This window comes from Rana temporaria, chromosome 7, assembly GCF_905171775.1.
Source record: "Rana temporaria chromosome 7, aRanTem1.1, whole genome shotgun sequence".
NCBI lineage: Eukaryota > Metazoa > Chordata > Amphibia > Anura > Ranidae > Rana > Rana temporaria.
Genome location: NC_053495.1, coordinates 122,760,465 through 122,779,059, shown reverse-complemented (window position 1 = coordinate 122,779,059; position 18,595 = coordinate 122,760,465). Strand labels below are relative to the sequence as shown.

General features: G+C 40.2%; 1 protein-coding gene across 1 annotated transcript in view; it reads left to right on the top strand.

Moving 5' to 3' along the window:
• Positions 1-748: 748 nt before the first annotated feature.
• LOC120945607 (pancreatic alpha-amylase-like) overlaps positions 749-18,595 on the top strand; it is a 30,049-nt gene continuing 12,202 nt past the window's right edge. Inside the window, exons 1-5 of the mRNA XM_040359907.1 lie at positions 749-945; positions 6,000-6,146; positions 10,639-10,836; positions 11,013-11,243; positions 13,800-13,933. Of these exons, the coding sequence (XP_040215841.1) occupies positions 778-945; positions 6,000-6,146; positions 10,639-10,836; positions 11,013-11,243; positions 13,800-13,933 (878 nt within the window). The 5' untranslated portion in view covers positions 749-777. The remainder of the gene's footprint in view (positions 946-5,999; positions 6,147-10,638; positions 10,837-11,012; positions 11,244-13,799; positions 13,934-18,595) is intronic.

The following is an 18,595-nucleotide window of genomic DNA, read 5'->3' as shown; positions in this document are numbered from 1 at the left end:
TCAATATACGCTTATTGCGATTTTTTTTACCAAAAATATGTAGAAGAATACGTATCGGCCTAAACTGAGGAAAATAACTTTTTTTTAAAAAAAATGCATATTTGTTATAGCAAAAAGTAAACATATTGTGTTTTTTTTTTAAACTTGTCCCTCTTCTTTTGTTTATAGAGCAAGAAATAAAGACTGCAGAGGGGACCAAATACCACGAAAAGAAAACTCTATTTGTGGGGAAAAAATTAGAAAAATGTAATTTGGGTACAGTGTTACTGCGCAATTGTCATTCAAAATGTGACAGCGCTGAAAGCTGAAAACTGGTCTGGGCAGAAAGGGGGTGAAAGTGCCCTGTAGGCAAGTGGTTAAATACCACCAAAAGAAAGCTCTATTTATGTTTGAGAAAATTATAAAAAGTACAGTGTTGAATACTGAGTAATTGTCATTCAAAGTATGAGAGCACTGAAAGCTGAAAATTGGTCTGGGCAGAAAGGGGGTAGAAGTACCCTGTATTGAAGTGTTTAAGAACATTTTTTTCCCCTATTTAATTTCCAAAATCTAGGGCAAAACATAATTTTTGATGAACTATATTTTCCCTGCTTATCTTTTACAAACACTTCATGCATTTGAGAAAAACAAGCCTGCTTGTGGGAATTTCCATAATATCATCACCTGGCTACTTATATCACTAAAAACAATCACAGGTGGCCATTTGACACAGTTATGCAACACACACCGTTTATAAGACCAGTAGAATGAGAGCATATTGTCACATTAGCAGACAGGATGAAGCTCCTAGTTCTGTTGGTCGCAGTTGGGCTTTGCTCAGCCCAATACAACCCCAACACAAGAGCTGGACGAACATCAATTGTCCACTTGTTTGAATGGAAATGGGATGACATTGCAGCAGAGTGTGAACGATACTTGGCACCCAATGGATTTGGAGGAGTCCAAGTAAGTATATAATACCCTAAAACATTACCCAGATAAAACTCAGAATTTCATGTATTTTTTACAGTTACATTTGCTTTGTGAAACTATTAAAGCGTATCGCTACCCAATTTTTTTTTTAGTTTTGGATAGAGGGGGGAAGGGTTAGACTTTACTGCTATCTGGGGCTCTACTGGGGAGATTTTCCCCTTATTTCTGTTCTGGGGACAAACCTTAACTAAACAGGAAGTAAGAGAAAATCTAATACAAGGAAACATACAATAATACAAATCTGACTGGGGTCTTACCGTTCCTCTACTTAACTTTATCCAAGACTAAATAAAATATGTTTTGGTAGAAGGTACACATATTTTCTTGTAACAAATTGTTACATTGAGCAAAGTGATGGAATGTAATTCCAACTCTTATGCTGCGTACACACGATCGGATTTCTGATGGAATAAAATCCGATGCATTTTTTTTGTTGGAATTACGATGAAGCTGTATCAAACTAAATTCGGACCGTGCCAAAGCGCGGTGACGTAAAACACTACGAGGAGCCAAAAAAAAATGAAGTTCAATGCTTCCGAGCATGCATCGACTTGATTTTGAGCATGCATGGATTTTTCTCCGATAGAGTTCCACACAGACCGTAAATCGTAAATTTACTATTGTTTTTTTTGTCATGGGAAAAATTTAAAACATGTTCTATTTTTTTTACACTGATAGAAAAAAGTCTGATGGGGCCCATACACGATCGGTTTCTCGGATGAAAAAAGTCCATCGTAAAAAATGATCGTGTGTACATGGCATTAGTGTTATACTCCCTATTTATTGTAATATACATCAGCTCCGCTAGTTTATAATCAATCTGGCTGGTAGAAAATTGGTTGATAGCCACAAACTCCTTTTACCCTCTATTGTTTGTCTCTTTAGACTTCTGATAAGGATTGTCTAATGCATATCTGGTATATTGTACTGTTGTTCCTAAATCTTGAATGATAATCTCTAAGCTGATGTAACCAGACACTCTCTTGTCTAATTTTGTACCTCTATTGCCCCTTTCACATGGGCGTCTCCAATGGGCAGACTCTGCTTGCTATATAAATCTCTGTCTCTGGAGTCCATACCTCTCTTAATACAAGAAAGGACTTGTATGCCATTATTGAGCTTATGATTAACTAAAACCCCAAGATCCTTCTCCACTACAGATCCCCCCAGTTGTACTCCCCCTAGCATGTATGATGCATGCATATTCTTAGTCCCTAAGTGCATAACTTTACATTTATCAACATTAAACCTCATCTGCCACTTAGTCGCCCAATTAGACAGAGCATTGAGGTCGGCTTGTAAATTGGAGACATCCTGTAAGGACGTTATTCCACTGCATAGCTTGGTGTCATCTGCAAAGACAGAAATTTTACTTTTGATCTCAGACCCAATATCATTTATAAAGATATTAAAAAGTAAGGGTCCCAGCACTGAACCTTGGGGTACACCACTGATAACCTTGGATCAGAGTAAGAATCATTAACCACGACTCTCTGAATTCTGTCTTTTAGCCAGTTTTCTATCCATTTACAAACTGACAAATTAGGACAAGTAGAATCTGTGTACTGTAAGTAGAGCCAATTTTTTTCCTTTCATTTAAATCTATATGAAACCATATTAAATCCACAGAGTACACAGTAGAAAGTAACCTTCAAATTAGCCTATTTCCTTGATGGAACATGTACACTAATGTCCCAGCCACAGGGGCCCATACAGGCAGCCATACTAGTGCCAAATTTAGTTAAAATCCAGTTAATCTGCCAGTATATTTTTGAACTGTGAGAAAAAATGAAAACACCTTGCAGAAAACCCCTTACTAACATTAGCAGAATATAAAAGCTCCATTCAGATATTTGTAGTAGACACTGAGGAAGGCAAGAGTGTTCTGTACTAAGGCAGCCTTGGTTTTACTCATGAGCTTGTTGGCATAGTTAAGCTCATGAGTAAAACCAAGGCTGCCTTAGTTTTCCTTTCGAAATATTAAACAAACAAAAAAATATGCTTAATGTGTTATCATCCCACATTCTTACCTCGGGAACCCCAGAATGTCTTGGGTGACAGCCAACAGTGGGACCATCCAAAGCATTTTAAAGAAAAAGGCCAGCACTCTGACACTTTTCTACACATATATTTTCAAGTGCAGATGTAGCAGATCAATATTTCAAGGGCATACAGGTCTCCTTTATCAGGGTCCTTGGTAATAGTAACTTGTGTGTCCCTGTAATGTCAGTCTGATAGATCGTAATGTGAAGTAAATTGCATAGACTTATTGTTGTGCTGGTTTTCTTCCACTAAGTTAAAATTATTAATATTATTATGATTAGTATTATTATAATGGGTTTATATAGTGCCAAAGGTTTGCACAGCACTTTAGATACTATAACAATGCCTATATTTCTCTTGAAACAAAAGTTGGGTTTCTCTTTATCTCTCTTAAGTCTTTTTCTATTTCTGCATATCCATTATAGGTCAAGGTCTAGGCTGCCAGAGTTTTAGAAGAGGCAAACATACACAAACATTCATGATGTTGCTGACTGTCAGTAACACATTCATATGAAAAATACTATATTACATTCCTGTGCACTTGTCAGGTTGCTCTACCTGCATAGTTTGTGCATTTTAATAGTAGTAGTAGTGTTCTGTGTACTTAAAGTTCACTCACTCAGCTTAGGCTGCTAAAAGAGAAGGGCCACAGTGCACTCATTTGTCTAGAGGACTCAGGGTGTGTCTTGTGTGACTATATACTCTGATCTTGTTAATGTGATCCTAAGGCAGCCTATAGATGATTTTAAATAGCCTGATTCCCCCATCAACAGAGTCAGTGTTGATGGGGGAATACCTCCCCCAGCACTATTGTGTTCTGCTGGTTGAGGGATGTGGGGAGCAATCCCGGCCAACAGATCACAATGATTACTGCTAGAGGCTATAGCTGCCAGCAGTAATTGCATGACAAAACTCCGACAGGCTGGTTGTAATCAAGTCAATCGATGGATTGAAGTAGCCTACCCATACATGGATCGAAATTTGTCCGGTCCCTGCTGAACTGGCTACATTTTAATCCATGTATGGCCGACATAAGTCTATCAAGTTAACTGGGCTAGGAGGAGGCATCAAAAGACAATTATAAAGGGGGGGGGGGGATATAATACAATCCTAACACAGGTTTGCAATGCTAAAAAGCATATTGCAAATCAAAACATTTTGCAATTCCATACAGATTGGCCATGGCTAGTATTATAACAACCAATGTTATTATATTGTTATATTACATTGTACAATAATAATAATCGTATCTACAGTGGGGATCGAAAGTTTGGGCACCCAAGGTAAAAATTTGTATTAATGTGCATAACGAAGCCAAGGAAAGATGGAAAAATCTCCAAAATGCATCAAATTACAGATTAGACATTCTTATAATATGTCAAAAAAAGTTAGATTTTATTTCCATCATTTACACTTTCAAAATTACAGAAAACAAAAAAATGGCGTCTGCAAAAGTTTGGGCACCCTGCAGAGTTAATACCTTTGGCAAGTATCACAGCTTGTAAACGCTTTTTGTAGCCAGCCAAGAGTCTTTCAATTCTTGTTTGAGGTATCTTTGCCCATTCTTCTTACAAAAGTCTTCCAGTTCTTTGAGATTTCTGGGCTGTCTGTCACGCACTGCTCTTTTAAGGTCTATCCATAGATTTTCAATTATGTTGAGGTCAGGAGATTGTGAAGGCCATGGCAAAACCTTCAGTTTACGCCTCTTGATGTAATCCCCCATGGATTTTGAGGTGTGCTTAGGATCATTATCCATTTGTAGAAGCCATCCTCTCTTTAACTTCAACTTTTTCACAGATGGCATCAAGTTACCATCCAAAATTTGCTGAAATTTTATTGAAACCATTTTTCCTTCTACTCATGAAATGTTCCCTGTGCCACTGGCTGCAATACAACCCCAAAGCATGATTGATCCACCCCCATGCTTAACAGTTGGACAGAGGTTCTTTTCATTAAATTCTGTCTCTCCAAACGTACCTTTGCTCATTCCGGCCAAAAAGTTCTATTTTAACCTCATCGGTCCACAGAACTTGTTTCCAAAATGCATCAGGCTTGTCTATATGTTCATTTGCAAAGATCAAGCGCTGATTTTTGCTGTGAGAACGTAGAAGAGGTTTTCTTCTGATGACTCTTCCATGAAGACCATATCTGTACAAGTATCTCTTTATAGTGGAATAGTGTACCACAACTCCAGTGTCTGCCAGATCTTTCTGGAGGTATCGTGCAGTAAAACGTGGATTTTGAATTGCTTTTCTCACAATCCTGTGAGCTGTTCTGTCTGATATTTTTCTTGGTCTTCCAGATCTTGCTTTAACTTCCACTGTTCCCGATGACTGCCATTTCTTAATTACATTCCGAACAGAGAATATTGACATCTGAAAATGCTTTGCTATCTTCTTATAGCCTTCTCCAGCTTTGTGAGCGTCAACTATTTTCAGTTTCAGTTTTCTAGACAACTGCTTAGAAGAACCCATGGTGCTGATTGTTGGGGCAAGGTCAGATGAGTCTGGGCATTTAAAACCTTTGAGATTGACATCACCTGGTCTTCCCAGACGATGATTGAGAACAATCCATGACACTGGCAGGTCTCAGCTTTGCAAAGGGGGCAGTGCATGCTATAAATTCTGCAGGGTGCCCGAACTTTTGCAGACACCATTTGTTTGTTTTCTGTAATTTTGAAAGTGTAAATGATGGAAATAAAATCTAACTTTTTTTGACATATTATAAGAATGTCTAATCTGTAATTTGATGCCTTTTGGAGATTTTTCCATCTTTCCTTGGCTTCGTTATGCACATTAATACAAATTTTTACCTGGGGTGTCCAAACTTTCGATCCCCACTGTATGTGGAATTAAAGTGAATCCATCTAACTGTATTTGTAATGTTACCATTAAATCTGATTAATAAAAAGTTGGACTTTTAAACCTAGTGGTATAATGCAGATTTATAAAGTAATGTCAGCACATTTCATTTTTATATTACAGATTTCTCCACCAAATGAGAATGTTATTGTTAGCAATCCCTGGAGACCCTGGTATGAAAGATACCAGCCTATCAGCTACAACCTCTGCACCAGATCTGGCAATGACCAGCAGTTCAGAGACATGGTGTCCAGATGTAACAACGTTGGGGTAGGTGGATCAATAATCAATATTTTTTTAAGACTTTGTTTAATGGTAAAACATAATTTAATATACATACTGATTTTTCAGAAAGCTCAGCTCTACAACAAGGCCATGTATTAAATGCAACTCATAATTGGTAGGTGCTGTAATAAACAACAGCTAACTAAAAATAATGAAAACTATGAAAACATAGGAATATTGTAAATTGATTGTAAATTGCAATGCTGGGAAGATTTGTGTTTTTTTTTGTAGATTTTTGTTTTGTTTAGGTCATGATTACAAAATGGGAAACTGATCTAAACCTCCAACCAGACACGCTAAATTGGTCTCAAATCTGGCAGGCTACTAAAGCAGCCACTCCAAATATAACTGCATTAGAGACCAATTACAAGGAACTCACCAGATGGTACCTAGTACCGGCAAGGATATACAAATTCCTCCCCCAATACCTCCCCACTTTGCTTTCGAGGCTGTACTGACCTGGGTACATGTCTACATATCTGGTGGGATTGTCCCATAGTCAGAACTATTTGGTCTAAAATCTTCAACATCCTTTCCACTATGTTCAAACCACCTTACCTCCTGACCCAGCAGTTGCAATCCTGAACAATAAACCACAAACTTTAACGCACCGCCAATTCAAACTTCTACTCCTAGTTACTACAGCTGCAAAACAAACTATTGCAAGTCTGGAAAACAAATACGTTATGTACAGTATCAGTTAAACACAGTAACTCAGGCAACGATTCATGCCAAAACGGAGGCACTCCTATATGGTAATTTACCCAAGTTTGAGTCACTATGGCTCCCATGGATTGAACATTACCTACCACCTGGTCTTGATTTATCCCTAATATTAACCTGAGACTATATACCCATCTCATATACCATCTTTCATACAATACCCTGGACTTACTGACCTCTGACCCAGTCTGGCTACATCTGCCACCCACCACTTTTTTTTTCACAAGCCCTCCCTAAACCCCAACTCCCAGCCCCCTTAACGACTTATTGGTTCTTCACATACTAAAACTTAAACAAATAGTTAATTAAATACTACCTAGGATACATTTTAACTTGACTTTTGGGATGGCTCGTTTATTAGTTGCTTTCATCAGGTTATACCAAGCCACATGGTTGGATCTTGGTCCTGGATTTGAAATATGTTTATCTCCACTATCCCATATTTAACTATGTTTGTTTTTTACACTAACCTTATGGAAAACCTAGTCTCCTCCAGACATAAACTTGTTATTATTTTATATCACCTAGATATTAAAATTACTCCTAGTTTACCTTACATATTTTCTTAAATCCAACGATATATTTCTTGAATTAAACATGGAATTGTATAAGTTTATGGAAATATCAAATTTTCTGTAGAATGTATTGAGAAGCCTTGTTTCTTATATTTTTTTTTGTTTATACTACAAATATTTGTCTGAGGACTTGTACTGTATTTCTTTCAGTAAAATGTTTGAAACTAGGTCATGACATGGGAAGGAGTTGACCAGCTGATCTTATTAGCACACAACCTGCATCATCTACCCTCAGCTGGTCAACTTCTTCCTGTGTCATGTCCTAAAGTCTGTCCAGGAAGTAAGGCAGAAGTAATGGATTAGTGTTTTAAAACAGCTATGAAGAGAGTGAGGTAAGCATGTGTTTAATAAATGAAAAGCTGTTTTATTTTTGCAAAATAAGTACATTAGTGCTATATTGGTACATAGAGGAGCTGCAATATAGAAGAAAAAAATAGGTGAACAAAAGTGAACTTAGCTTTTAACTTTGGTGAAATGCCCTCTAAAGTACTAAACCAAACTGCCCATTTACTCATCATGCTCAGACCACTTTGACTCCATTTCCCAAAATTACCTGCATTGCTGTTCCTGTATCTAGGGAACTGATGCTTCTGAACTTCCTTTCTTCAGCAGTTTAGAGAGACCCCTCCTGATGAGGCAGAGGTAGCCAGGTAAGTGATCTGCAGCTAGGTGAGAGGCCCTCAAATTGTCAAAACCAGTGTGCAGGTAGCTGGACAGGAGCCTAAAAGCCTACAATTTATCCAAAAGACCTAGTTACTGTGGGGAGCACCCCCCAATTGCTACCAGTGTACTTAAGTTCCTTGGGGTGTCTCCCTGTTTCAACAGGCCTGGGATCCTCCCAGCCGTATGCTTGTGTTACCAGAACTATCTTAGTCTTCACTGCTGTCTATGAGAATAATCACATGCTCGCTCTTTAAACTGTTCCTGCTTGGAACCAGGAGTAGTGACCTTGACTTCACAGCATATAATGGGCACAGCCCCCCTTCACCCCAAGAGAACTATCCTACTCTCCTTTGTGTGTGGGGGTTCAGTTCAGTTTTTTTTTTACCTGCCTTCCCGCAGAGTAGGGGTCACACAAGTATGAACCTAGCTTTACACCAATGGGCTTCTCTTTGCCTCTTGAGCTAGTTTCCAGGAGATGTCCCCATATAGGGGTTACATAAATAGGAATAAATAACAGGAATGCCTTTTAACAGTTTTCTGAAGCAAAGGAAGCAAAGATATTGACATACTTCAGCCATTTCTAGCTACTTCCCGTCTGGGCCAATTCTGACATTGCTCTCATACATGTAAAAATCTGAATTTTTTAGCTAGAAAATTACTTAGACCTCCCAAAAATTATATATTTTTTAAGCAGAGGCCTTGGTGAATAAAATGGTTTCTGGAAGCTCCAGCCCCCCCCCCCCCACCATAAATACTGTAGCTGCTGACTTTGAATATAAGGACACCTACCTGCCCAGGGACCCTGCAATGTTGGCACCCCAGAATATTTTTCAATCGGCTCTCGGTTGCTGCCCCCACCATTCCTTGTAAGGGAAACCAACAGTGAAGCCTTGCAGCTTCACAGCCGGTTCCCTACTGCACATGCACGAAGCACGTTGCACTGTGTGCTGGAGCTTCTCTTTAAGTTATGACCAGTCCAGCATAGTTTAGGAAATTGTTGCATGAGAAGAGAGATGAGAGACCCATTGCTCACAGGAGGGGTCCCCAGAGTCCAGCATCCCAGAGCAGGAAGATGCAAGTAGACTCAAAACATCTTAATACTACTAAGGGAAATCTAAATTAAAAAGGCCCAGCTGCATACATGATGAACTGGTCCAGTTCAATCACAGAAAAGAATTGTAGTCACTCTCTTTGTGGCAACTAACAAAGGGAGCTGTCTTCCTAATATATCCTTACCTGGAGTAACCCTCTCCTACAGCAATGCTGTATCCTGGCCTAGGCCAACAAGGCCCAGGCCTAGGGCAGCACGGAAAGAGTCCGCTGTTAGTGTAGCGCCAGTCTTATGAAGCGGACTGGGCTGAGAGGCAAATTAGTCTAGCGCCCTCATAAAGCGGCCGCACTGCTTTTGGTATGCGGGATGCCGACATTCCAGAACTGGATGAGGGGGGTGCTGCTTCTAATTTTGGCTGTCCTATCATCCTGGACCACAAACCTTTCTCACTGTGCTATATGTTATTTGCTGCACCATTGGCATAGTTATATCCTCTCCATAAAATTATCAGAAATTTGTGCTTAAAGTAGAACTATAGGCAACACTTTTTTTTTCAATTTGGAAAAGGAAGGGAGCGTTATAGCCCCTGTCAGTTGATTTTTTACCATCCCTGACCCATTGCAGAGATTTCCCTTCACTTCATGCCCTATAGCCAAACAGGAAATGAGAGGAAATCTATGCAAATTAAGGGAATCCATTGCCCCCAACAGGCCCTCAGAACTAGTGTCCCCACTCGAAAATTTCAGGGTGGGTCTTAATCAGAAAGGGTTGTGGCCTTGACAGGAAGGGGGGTCATATTTAAATTAGGGGGTGCACGAGTTTAGTCAGACCTAGGGCAGCACAAAACCTAAATACACTACCGTCCAACAGGCAGAGCTGCCACTTAGCCCAAGCAGCTCCTAAGCTGAATTTCTTTTGAAAAGCTATGGTGGCCAACCAGGGGAACTAGAACAGATCACATCCATGACCTACAGCACAGCCACTTGTGTTCTAAACAGTTTTTTTTTTTACTGAAGTAGGGATTCTCAGCTAGACTCTCTGTTACATCTTATCTTGTAGAGACTATGCTATGTTACCTTGATTAGGCTGTAAGAACATTTCTGTGAAGAGTACATGTTTGCTTTTATAATCGTCTTTGTGTTATTCTGCAGTGGATGAAGGCTAGTTGTCATTCTGCCCCTGTTATGCATTATTGATTCAAATGTTGCACCTAATTAGTAAACTTCAAGTTAGAGTTATGATCTGTTTGGTCATTTGGCCAATTACAAGTCCTGTAAGTACTGTACCATTTAGTACAACTGGTGTAGTAGTGTTAGTACAGTAAGTACTTGGCCTAATTTTTTTAACTGACATTCCTAATTTGTTATATTACAGTAAATGTACCAATAATGCATCTTTATACACCTAAAGTTTCAGACACTTTGGACAATTGTATAATATATTATTCTGGTTACTTCTTGTACAGGTATACATCTATGTGGATGCTATCATAAATCACATGTGTGGCTCTGGCATGGGTGCAGGCACGCATTCAACTTGTGGCAGCTATTTCAATACAGGTTCAAGAGATTTCCCTGCTGTTCCATATTCTAGGTTGGATTTCAATGATGACAAGTGTAAGACTGGCAGCGGTGAAATTGAAAACTATGGGGATGCTTATCAGGTAGAAAAGCTGTAATTCATTCATCTTTCTTTGTGTCTGCCTGTCTGTCTACTCTATCTATACATCTATCTATACATATATCTGCAAGGAATGTATTGTAGCCAAATGCACATCATGTTATATGATATGAATTTATAAATGACCAACAAATAATGAAATTATTTTCCCACACCTAGGTTAGAGATTGCAAACTTGTTGGCCTTCTGGATTTGGCTCTAGAAAAGGATTATGTCCGTGGAAAGATTGCAGACTTTATGAACAATCTCATTAATATTGGAGTAGCTGGTTTTAGATTGGATGCTGCAAAACACATGTGGCCTGGAGATCTTAAAGCAATTTCAGACAGACTGACGAACCTCAACACCAGATGGTTCCCCGGTGGAGCTAGACCTTTCATTTTTCAAGAGGTATTCTTATGTATAAATTCCTACAAAAATGTTTTTTTTTATATCCTGAAGTATATTCTGTGGACCTACATTGTAGATAATATTACAGTGTGGTAAGTTTACCCTACAAATGTTTATAAATGTACTATTTCTAGCCCAACAATGTTACACTCGTTGACCAATCGATGCCTTTAAAGCAATCTGCTAAACTAAATTTAAATTTATGTATTAATCAAAGCCTTTAATAAAGCACTTTTCTAAACACTGTTTGCATAAGGGTTGGGCATGTGGACAAAATAACTAAAAACAATTATAGTATTATACTGCCTTGCTTATCCATTAGCACCAGTGGCGTAGCGTGGGGGGTGCAAGGGGACCACCGCCCCGGGCGCAAAATTTAGAGGGGCGCTGTCACGAGTGTGGAGAGGAGGGAGTGCCAACAACAGATGGGACATAGGAACATATGCATGATGTCACCACTCCAGGCTTTACCAGTCATTATCAAGCATGCTCTCCTCTTTCCTACCCCCACAGCTTTCTCACACAGTGGATCATGTGACCAGACTGGGACTAGCTAAAAATAGGTAAGTCCATGGGTCAAGGGGCGCAAATTACTTGCTTTGCCCCAGGTGCTGACAACCCACGCTATGCCACTGATTAGCACTACTTTTTTTTTTCAAATAAACTTAATGTTATAGCATTCTCATCCTCTTAGGCTGTCCTTACATGTCTCAACATTTTCAATTGACTCTTGTCAAAGGAGCCAGGTGAAAAATTGATGGCTGAACAGTGACTGCATCCAGTCAGATGCAGTCACTGTTCTGGTATTCAGCAACCATAGGTCTGCTGAATACATCAGCAGTTTACCATGGATGGAGGTGTCTATTAGATTTTTCAAAACTATGCACATATGTCTAGTCTAACATACATCATCAACTGAAGAAGTTTACATTTGGCTTCTATATGTGGGCATTCCTTTTCCTTAACAGATCATAAATGAGTAAGTCTTAACAAAAGCTGAAAGTGGTAGTTGGTATGGGGTGCAGGGCATAAACACCTAGTGTCGAAATTTATCAAAATTTTCCATTTTGTATGAATGCGGCATCTTCAGTCTCATCTTCTTGTGGTCGATCAAAACCACCATTTTTTTTATTGTGTTGTGATTGTAATGGAATAGAAAGTTTTATTGCTCTATCAACTTTACAAGTGAACACAAAGACCAACCTGTGCTGGAGTTTGCAAATGCAAACATAAGACTAGTGACTATTTACTCATTGCCTAGCCAGTTGTTAACCACTTAAGCCCCGGACCAATATGCAGGTAAAGGACCTTGCCCCTTTTTGCGATTCGGAACTGCGTCTCTTTAACTGACAATTGCGCGGCTCCAAAACAAAATTGGCATCCTTTTTTTCACACAAATAGAGCTTTCTTTGGTGGTATTTGATCACCTCTGCGGTTTTTATTTTTTTGCGCTATTTGCAATATTTTTTACTTTTTGCTATAATAAATATCCCCAAAAAATATATCATTTTTTTTCCTCAGTTTAGGCCGATACATATTCTTCTACCTATTTTTGTTAAAAAAAAATCGCAATAAGCGTTTATCGATTGGTTTGCGCAAAATGTATAACCTTTACAAAATAGGGGATAGTTTTATGGCATTTTTATTAATAATTTATTTTTTACTACTAATGGCGGCGATCATGACTGTGACATTATGGCGGACACATCGGACACTTTTGACACATTTTTGGGACCATTGTCATTTTCACAGCGAAAAGTGCTATAAAAATGCACTGATTACTGTGAAAATGACACTGGCAGTGAAGGGGTTAACCACTAGGGGGCGCTAAGGGGTTAAGTGTGCCCTAAGGGAGTGATTCTTATTGTTGGGGGGCGTGGCTGTAGGCGTGACGTCACTGATCTTCGTTCCCTATATCAGGGAACAGACGATCAGTGTCACTGCCACACAGAAGAACGGGGAAGGTGTGTTTACACACACCTCTCCCCGTTGTTCAGCTCCGGTGACCGATCGCGGGACACCGTGGCAATCGGGTCCGCGGGTCCCACAGGCACGGCCGCGGAGCTTCGGACCGGGTCGCGAACGCGCCGCCAGCGGCGCGCTTGCGACCCCGCAGCTGGGCTCTTAAAGGCAATGCACAGGTACGTGCCTGTGCCCAGCCGTGCCCTTCAGCCGATGTATATCGGCGTGAAGGGGTCCTTAAGTGGTTAAAGAAAAAAAACAGGCTCTTACCAGGCACTACAAAGCCACCTGTTAGATAACACGTTCCACTTCTGATGTCTTCATAGCTAGAATACCTAAAATATGAGTACTACTCATATTGGTCCTTAACCCCAGCAACCATGCATCTTAATATCTGTAGCTTTTCACTGGTAAAATTCAACTCCCAAGAGACTCTGATCATTGTTCCAACATATACGGCTTATAAACTACACAATGTAGAGTTATAGAGTGTACCTATCACCTTTTTACATTCATGACAATACATGAATCTTTTACATGGATGGATTTGTCCCATGATGCTGCAAAAAGATCACATATAACATGTTATTTCAGGTAATTGATCTTGGAGGTGAGGCCATTTCTGTAAATCAATACTTTGGAATTGGCCGTGTCACTGAATTTAAATATGGAGCCAAACTCGGTACAGTCATCCGCAAGTGGAATGGAGAAAAGATGTCATATTTGAGGTAAAAAGTAAAGGACGTTAATAATTTTTGTTGGATGAATTGAGTCAACATTTATATTACTTTGTTGCTACATTCAAGTCATTGTAGTTCAACAAAGTAGAAAATGATTGGACAGGTCATGCATTGACCATTCTTTCTCAAATACCTTCACAAATGAGGAAACAAGCCAAAGTAAAAGCCACTGGGCCAGATTCACATAGGTTAGCGGATCTTTAGATCCACGTAACCTATGTGATTTAAGATCCGCCGCCGCAAGTTTTTGAGGCAAGTGGGTAATTCACAAAGCACTTACCGCAAAACTTGCGGCAGCGTATCGTAAATCCCCCAGCGAAATTCAAATTCCGCGGCTAGGGGGAGTGTACTATTCAAATCAGGCGCGTTCCCGCGCCGATCGAATAGCGCATGCGCCGTCCGCAAATTTACCAAGCGTGCATTGCGCTAAATGACGTCGCAAGGACGTCATTGGTTTCAATGTGAATGTAAATGGCGTCCAGCCCCATTCACGGACGAATTACGCAAATGACGTAAAATTTTAAATCGCAACGCGGGAACGACGGCCATACTTAACATTGGCTGCGCCTCATAGACCCAGGGGTAACTATCCGCCAGAAAAAGCCGAACGCAAACGATGTAAAAAAAACGCGCCGGGCGGTCGTTCGTTTCTGAATCGGCGTATCTCCTCATTTGCATATTCGTCGCGTAAATAAACCGAAACGCCACCTAGCGGCCCGGCCTGGAATTGCAGCCTAAGATCCGACGGTGTAACACAGTTACACCTGTCGGATCTTAGGCATATCTATGCGTAACTGATTCTATGAATCAGTCGCATAGATACGACCGACGAAACTCAGAGATACGACGGTGTATCAGGAGATGCACCGTCGTATCTCTATGTGAATCTGGCCCAGTTTGTTTACAACTCTTACTAAACCATAATGTGCATTGAACTTTACTTAAATATGCCTAATGATGTCTACAATTACCATTCCCTATTTCCTCTACTACTGTTACTACTCCTTAACCACCTAAGACCCAGACCAATATGCAGGTTAAGGACCTTTTTTGCGATTCGGCACTGCGTCGATTTAACTGACAATTGCGCGGTCGTGCGACGTGGCTTCCAAACAAAATTGGCGTCCTTTTTTTCCCACAAATATAGCTTTATTTTGGTGGTATTTGATCACATCTGCGGTTTTTATTTTTTGCACTATAAACAAAAATAGAGCGACAATTTTGAAAAGAATGCAATATTTTTTACTTTTTGCTATAATAAATATCCCCCAAAAATATATAAAAAAATGTTTTTTTCCTCAGTTTAGGCCGATACGTATTCTTCTACCTATTTTTGTTAAAAAAAATCGCAATAAGCGTTTATCGATCGGTTTGCGCAAAATTTATAGTGTTTACAAAATAGGGGATAGTTTTATTGCATTTTTATTATTAATAATTTTTTTACTACTGATGGCGGCGATCAGCGATTTTTTTCGTGACTGCGACACATCGGACACATGTGACACATTTTTTGGACCATTGTCATTTTCACAGCAAAAAATGCTATAAAAATGCAATGTTTACTGTGAAAATGACAATTGCAGTTTAGGAGTTAACCACTAGGGGGCGCTGTATGGGTTAAGTGTGACCTCATATGTGTTTCTAACTGTAGGGGGGTGGGGCTGTACATGTGACGTCATTGATCGTCTTTCCCTATATCAGGGAACAGACGATCAATGACACTGCCACAACAAAGAACAGGGAAGGTGTGTTTACACACACCTCTCCCGTTCTTCAGCTCCGGTGACTGATCGCAGGACACCGGCGGCGATCGGGTCCGCGGGTCCCGCGCGCTCGCGACCCCACAGCTGGGCTTAAAGAGACACGTACAGCTACGTGATTGTGCCCAGCCGTGCCATTCTGCCGACGTATATCGGCGTGAAGGGGTCCTTAAGTGGTTAAAGGTAAAAAGGTAAACGGTACGGTTTACGGTTTAGGAGATATTCCCCTTGCAATGAGCTGCTGCAGCAGTGCATGCCGGAAAAGAAGTCTCCCGCGTGCATGCACTCATAGCGCTGGAGCCGCGATACCCGGAAGACATGCCGAGGGAAAATGTAATCTCCCTCAGCGTGGACCGACAGAGATACCGACGCCTCGTTCACGTCACGTGACTTCATCAGATGAAGTCACGTGACGTGACGTAACGCGTAAGGTTAGACGTGACCGGAAGTGACAACACTGAAGAAATTACACTTTGCTACAATGTAAAGTAGTGAGTGTACAGCTTGTATAACAGTGTAAATTAGCTGTCCCCTCAAAATAACTCAACACACAGCCATTAATGTCTAAACCGCTGGAAACAAAAGTGAGTAACCCCTAAGTGAAAATGTACATATTGGGCCCAATTAGCAATTTTCTCTCCCTGGTGTCATGTGACTTGTTAGTGTTACAAGGTCTCAGGTGTGAATGGGGAGCAGGTGTGTTAAATTTCAGGTCAGGAGTACAAAGACAAGTGTGTCTTGCCTACAGTCAAGCATGGTGGTGGGAGTGTCATGGTCTGGGGCTGCATGAGTGCTGCCAGCACTGGGAAGCTAGACTTCGTTGAGGTAACCATGAATGCCAACATGTACTGTGACATGTTGAAGCAGAGCATGATCCCCTCCCTTTGGAGACTGGGTCACAGGGTAGTATTCCAACAGAACGACCCCAAACACACCTCAAAGATAACCACTGCCTTGCTTAAGAAGCTGAGGGTAAAGGTGATGGACTGGCCAAGAATGTCTCCAGACCTAAACCCTATTGAGCATCTGTGGGACATCCTCAAATGGAAGGTGGAGATGCACAAGGTCTCTAACATCCACCAGCTCTGTGATGTCGTCATGGAGGAGTGGAAGAGGACTCCAGTGGCAACCTGGGAAGCTCTGGTAACTCCATGCCCAAGAGGGTTTAGGAAGTGCTGGAAAATAATGTTGGCGACACAAAATATTGACACTTTGGGCCCAACTTGGACATTTTCACTTAGGGGTGTACTCACTTTTGTTGCCAGCGGTTTATACATTAATGGCTGTGTGGTGAGTATTTTTGAGGGAACAGCAAATTTACATGGTTATACAATGCTGTACACTTACTAATTTACATTGTAGCAAAGTGTAATTTCTTTGGTGTTGTCACATGAAAAGATATAATAAAATATTTACAAAAATGTGAGGGGTGTACTCACTTTTGAGAGATATTGTATATACTCTGCATTCAGTGTCGACTATATATACAGTGCAGGCAGTCTAGTAAATATATATATATATATATATATAAATATATATATATATATATATATATATATATATATATATATATATATATATATTTATATTTATATATTTTTTATTTATTATACGGTGCAGGCAGTGTAGTGTGTGTGTATTTTTATATATATATACACAGTGCGCATATATATATATATATATATATATATATATATATATATATACAGTATATAATACAGTGTATTGAAGTGGTTAAGGGGAACCCTATGACAGAATTTGGGATACAAATGCCCCCCCCCAGTCCATACCAGGCCCTGGGTCTATAGATTTTAAGGGGAACTCCACGCCAAAATAAAAATAAAAAGTGTGGGGTCCCCCCTAAAATCCATAGCAGGCCCTTAGGGTCTGGCATAGATTTTAAGGGGAACTCCACACCAAAAAATAAAAAATTGGCGTGGGGTCCCCCCAAAATCCATACCAGATCCATATACGAGCAAGCAGCCTGGCAGGCCAGGAAAGGGGGGGAACGAGCGAGCACCCTCCCTCCTGAACCATGACAGGCCCCTTGCACTAAACATGGTAAAGGTGGTTTTGGGCCCCCCAAAGCACCTTCTCTCTCGTCCCCACAACCCTGGCCATTGGTTGTGGGGGGCTTATCTGAATCTGGAAGCCCCCTTTTACAGCAGTCCTCCCATTAAGGTGGAGTATTTATTTTATTTTTTTCAATTTTTCGGGGGTCCGTCAGGCAGCGTGATTGACGATGAATGTACATGATGGGACACTTTCTTATTTTTTAACGGAACTGTCTAAAGTGTCTTTTGTGGCTTTTACTTTTTTGACACTTTTTTTGGTGAATAGCAGTGGCGGCTGGTGCTCTATTTTTTTGGGGGGGCGCAAACAAAACCCCAGTCAACCCCCCCCCCCCCCCGCAGACAATGGGACCTGCAGACAGACAGAGAGACAGATAGATAGATAGACAGACAGATAATAAAACAAATAGATAGATAGATAGATAGATAGATAGATAGATAGATAGATAGATAGATAGATAGATAGATAGATAGATAGATAGAGGGAGGGGGAGGGAGCGAGAGATAGAGCTATATATAATTAGATAGATAATTAGATAGACAGACAGACAGATAGATAGATAGATAGAGAGACATAGCTAGATAGAGCTATAGATAAATAGATAATTAAACAGATAGATAGATGGAGGGAGGGGGAGAGAGATAGAGCTATAGATAATTAGATAGATAGATAATTAGACAGACATATAGATATAGATAATTAGATAGATCGATAGATAGATAGATAGATAGATAATCAGACAGATAGATAATCAGACAGACAGATATAGATAGATAATTAGATAGAGAGCGATAGATAGATAGATAGATAGATAGAT